The following is a 4481-nucleotide window of genomic DNA, read 5'->3' as shown; positions in this document are numbered from 1 at the left end:
ATGACTAACCCTCATTTTGATGACTGTGTCCTTTAAAGACTCTAGCTGGTGTGCCGACGACAGCGCCTCAAGCCTGATGTCCGTAAGAACCAGATCTTTCTCCCTCAGCTGTTTTCTCAATTCTTCCACTACCTCAGGCCCTGACTCGACCTTGTCGTTACTGCAATTGGTAATTTATTATTAGAACTTTAACAACTAAGTAATCAAAATAATTTACAATTCAATTGATAAAAATATATATTTGAAAATAACTCGCTGTTAATGATATTTATCCATTGTTGCTTAAATATACCTATTACTTGGTTATACCATAAGCTAGACTTGTTTAAGCAGAAAAGTACCCATTTCCAAACACAGAAATTTTTCAGGAATACATTAAACTGATTTTCTTGAACAGTTGGGTTCATTTAAATTTTTTTTTTTTTCTAAAATAACTAATTGCTGTGTATGTTATAACAAGAGACTGGTTTTCGTGAAATTGAATCTTTTGTTTCCAACTTTCCAAGTCAACCAAACTTTGAGAGATTCAAACCATGGAAAAGACATTATATTATAATATACTTCTTATTCTATTACTGCATACTACTAGCTTTATATTATATTAACACAAATTTACACATTTTGACTTTTTTTTTTGCATGAAACCACACAGACGTAGAGAATCTACATATTGATGGAACTACAATAATATTTCTAGAGGAGAAGATCTAGAGACCATCTTATTTTCAGACACCTAGAAGGATTATCAGGGGATAAGCCAGGTTAGAAACAAGTGGTTTGGAAGTTTATCATGAAAGGATTGGTATCTGGTTCTGGCCAAATCGGCAACATATGAAATATTGAGGTCTTGATTTGTGACAAAGTAAGCAGCATTAAGAATTTTGGATTGTAAGGATTGGATACGAGAGGAATTCAAAGGTTTAGTAGAGCCCCAGAGCTCAACTCCTAAGTTCTGATAGGCCTTATTACAGTCATATAAATGAGTAAAATAAATTTTGTAATTAGTGGAACTTTAGACTGTTGGTTTGGTAAATGTAATAGTCGGAATCAATAAGCAGTTTCCTGTCTTTTTAGTTTGGTGTGTTGTAACCAAATTATGCATGCCAATATTTATTTATTTTATTATATTTTCCTTACGAAATTTATACTTTATAATAGAAAAATATGAGATAAGGCAAAGCATTGTATCACACTGGAAGAGTGAAATTCAATGTAAAGAAAAAGAACACGCAAACACAAGTGATGAATATTCATGGAAAAGAAGTAAGGTCTTAAGTAACTATGAAAAACTGTTAATACTGACTAAACCATAAATATACTGTTTTAAACTTGGATTAGCCACCCTTCAGCCCTTGGATGTTTTATACACAATTTTACATATTTTATGCTATAAAGGCAGGATTTAGTACATTTTACGAGTTTTAGAGCAAGAGAACAAAAAATAACAAATTGATAATCCTAAAAGACAAAATTTAAATATACATATAAGAAAATAATCAAATGATATCAACATACTCAGTTGGCGAGTTAAGGTCGTTTCCATTGACATGATGGTGACCAAGGAGGGGGCTCGGTGGCGCTGAGATGTCAACTTTGTCCTCCGCATCTGATGACACTGATCCGTTACGGTTCTTTTTCGATCTCGAGAATGCTTTGTTGAAAGAGCTCCTCAGCTATATTCAAGAAAAAAAAAATTCTTTTCATATCAACAGTTTTAATATTTTTTTGTTTTTAAATTAAAAGATGCATAATAATATATGGTTGTATAAGGTAATACAAATTATTGCTTCAGTTGCCATGTTTGCTAATAGTTAATTACATTGTCAACTATAATATTATAAACAAGATATCCTTGAGAATGGCTGAAACATAGGATTTATAAGAGAATAAACATGTTGAGGCTATGTGGTTATTTTTTATTATAATTTATAAACAAACAAGTCTCAAACAAGAAATTAAATTATATTTATAGAAAAATAGACCCTGAAGATGGAGTAATTCGAAACGTCAGTATAAAATAAATATGTATTTAATATTAATAGTACGATGCTTACCCATCCGCGTTTTTTCTTCTTTTCAGTTTCTTGTGGCATGGGAGTGCTTGAAAGACTGCAGGCAGAACTGAGGGAATTAAGGCTTGAAACAGAGTCAGTAGAAAGCTGTCTGGAAATATTACTCTCTGTAACAAAATTAAATTAACTATAAGATTACTTTTATTTATTTATTTTCAAGTTTACTTAGATTGTAAACTAAGTTCAACAAAAGAAAACAATAAAAACTTCTTGAGGATTACATCCAAAAACGATTTATGAAATTCCAATCCAATCTACCAACAGTTAAAGACGCAGTGGCATATAACTTAAGCAATCCAACATTGCGAAGACTGAAGCCCATGCTGATCCAAGACATCCTATTATAAAATCTTTATTGATTTATTTTTTTATTATCATCGTTTTCCTTTATTTTTTCTTTTCTTCTTCTCTAATTGTTTTTCAGCATAAGTCAATTTTTTTTTATTTATTCTATAAATATTTTTGTTTTTGTATCTTATTTTTCTCTACTTTATTATTATTTTTTTTTAATTGATCTTTAATATTTTGAATTATAATGGTTCAGGGTTATAGCATTGCAAATAATTAGGGGTGCCTCTTGCACGAGATTCTACCCTCTTCCCCTCACTATCAACTATTAAAAAAATAACGTACGAACTTTTGGTTTTTTATATTACTAAATATGATAATAATATAAATAATCGAGACAATACCACTAGTTGGGTCCGTAGTGTTGATGGTGTGCCGCCTCGCTAGGGATGGGGACATTGCCTGAGATGTGAGCCCAGCCTCCACGCTCTGCTTTCGAAGAAGTTCTATAGTCTGTCTAAGCTCAAGTAATTCGGAGTCCTGCGAAAAATATATGAATGAAGATTGTGTTTATGCATCTAACCAACCATTTTGTACATTATATAATATTAATTCCATAATTGTTAAAAGATTTCTACCAAATATTTCTATAAGTAGAAAATGGTTTTATTAATCTATATTATATTTCTTTATTCTCTTTCATAGATGCAACTGATTGATATAAAAGAAAATTCATTTGTTTTGACTGAAATGCTGAATTTAATTAAAATCGTTAGAGTCCTTTTCAGGGTAATGGAAAAAAATATGAAAAATCTATTCTGTTAAGTGGTGCTTTCTTTGGTCGATTTTACCAAGAATGTTGCTGTGACATCCGAGGCATATACCTGCATTAAATATGTCATTTTGGTTTCGTTCAACTTCACATAAGTTATTACTAATGTTGTTAAACTTTTTCATTAGAATTGAAGGACCACTGATGCTGGGAGAGAAGCACTGGGATCTCTCAGAGCTCTGCTTTGTCTGCCACAAGGGGTGGCAAAGAAAGCTTGGTATGGGGTTCTAAAAGTTGAATGTAAATATTGGATATAAGTGTGAAGGTGTATTTTTACTTAAATTTAATTCTCTTTATCTTGTATCTTGTAAACTATTAATTTTTTTTATAATACTACGTATACATGAAAATCGACTTATATTTTGATTACATATATCATATATGTAATTTTATTTTATTATCATTTTTTTTTTAAAATAATTTTGGAGTGCTGCTGTTATCATTTACATTTTTTTGTTTTATACAATTGTTTTTGTACCTACGGTATAAATGGACGCTTAGAACACAAATACTCATTGCCCTGATTTTGTTATTACTCTTAAATAAAAACAATACAAAAAAAAAAAGCATATTAAAAACAAAAATTGACAATAATGATGACTAAATTTTAATTATCATTGAAAAGCAAATTTCTATATTTATTTTTAAGGTATTATAAATTGTTCTATCTCAAATTTGAGACCCATTATATAAAATCACAGTACAGAGCATTTTTTACTTCACTTCAACAGAATATTAACTTTAATTTTTATGTAATAAAGGAGTTTTTTTTCTTCTTTGGAACTATCACTAATGTCAAGTGGATATATAACTGTACAGTTATTATATTATTATAGCACTATATTAAATCTATATTTTTTGGATATCAGCCATGTAGTTTTTCAAAATTGGAAATATATTTTTATTAATAATTAGAAAATTAAATTTAGACTAACTTTTTTCTCAGCAGTGGCAGTGAGCTGTTGTAGCCGTTGTGTCATATTTGAAAGAGACTGCTCAAAGGCAGATACAACATGAGCCTAGAACAAAACAACAATTATCAATAAATTTATAGATATTAACCTTCATATTATAACAATCATCAATGAATTTATAGATATTATCATTTATATTATAACAATCATCAATAGATTTATAGATATTAACATTTATGTCTTATTACTTATTTATTACTTATCTCCCCCCCCCAAAAAAAATATAATAGATCATTACAGATTTATCTATTTACTAGGTAGGTACTCCCCCCTCCACACCGTCCAATGGCAGACCAACCATCATTTAACAAATTA

General features: G+C 29.7%; 1 protein-coding gene across 4 annotated transcripts in view; it reads right to left on the bottom strand.

The window, feature by feature from the left end:
- The window catches only part of LOC106684213 (protein sickie), a gene marked incomplete at its 5' end in the record, with an annotated part of 168758 nt that overhangs the window by 14545 nt on the left and 149732 nt on the right, over positions 1-4481 (bottom strand). For all 4 annotated transcript variants that reach the window (XM_067046039.1, XM_067046040.1, XM_067046041.1 and 1 more), the window contains 5 exon segments: positions 10-160; positions 1516-1673; positions 2055-2179; positions 2765-2900; positions 4128-4211. In XM_067046039.1, the coding sequence (XP_066902140.1) occupies positions 10-160; positions 1516-1673; positions 2055-2179; positions 2765-2900; positions 4128-4211 (654 nt within the window).

The sequence above is a fragment of the Halyomorpha halys genome, unplaced genomic scaffold, assembly GCF_000696795.3.
Source record: "Halyomorpha halys isolate HHAL.00 unplaced genomic scaffold, Hhal_1.1 Scaffold557.1, whole genome shotgun sequence".
NCBI lineage: Eukaryota > Metazoa > Arthropoda > Insecta > Hemiptera > Pentatomidae > Halyomorpha > Halyomorpha halys.
This window is presented reverse-complemented; position numbering and strand designations above follow the sequence as displayed.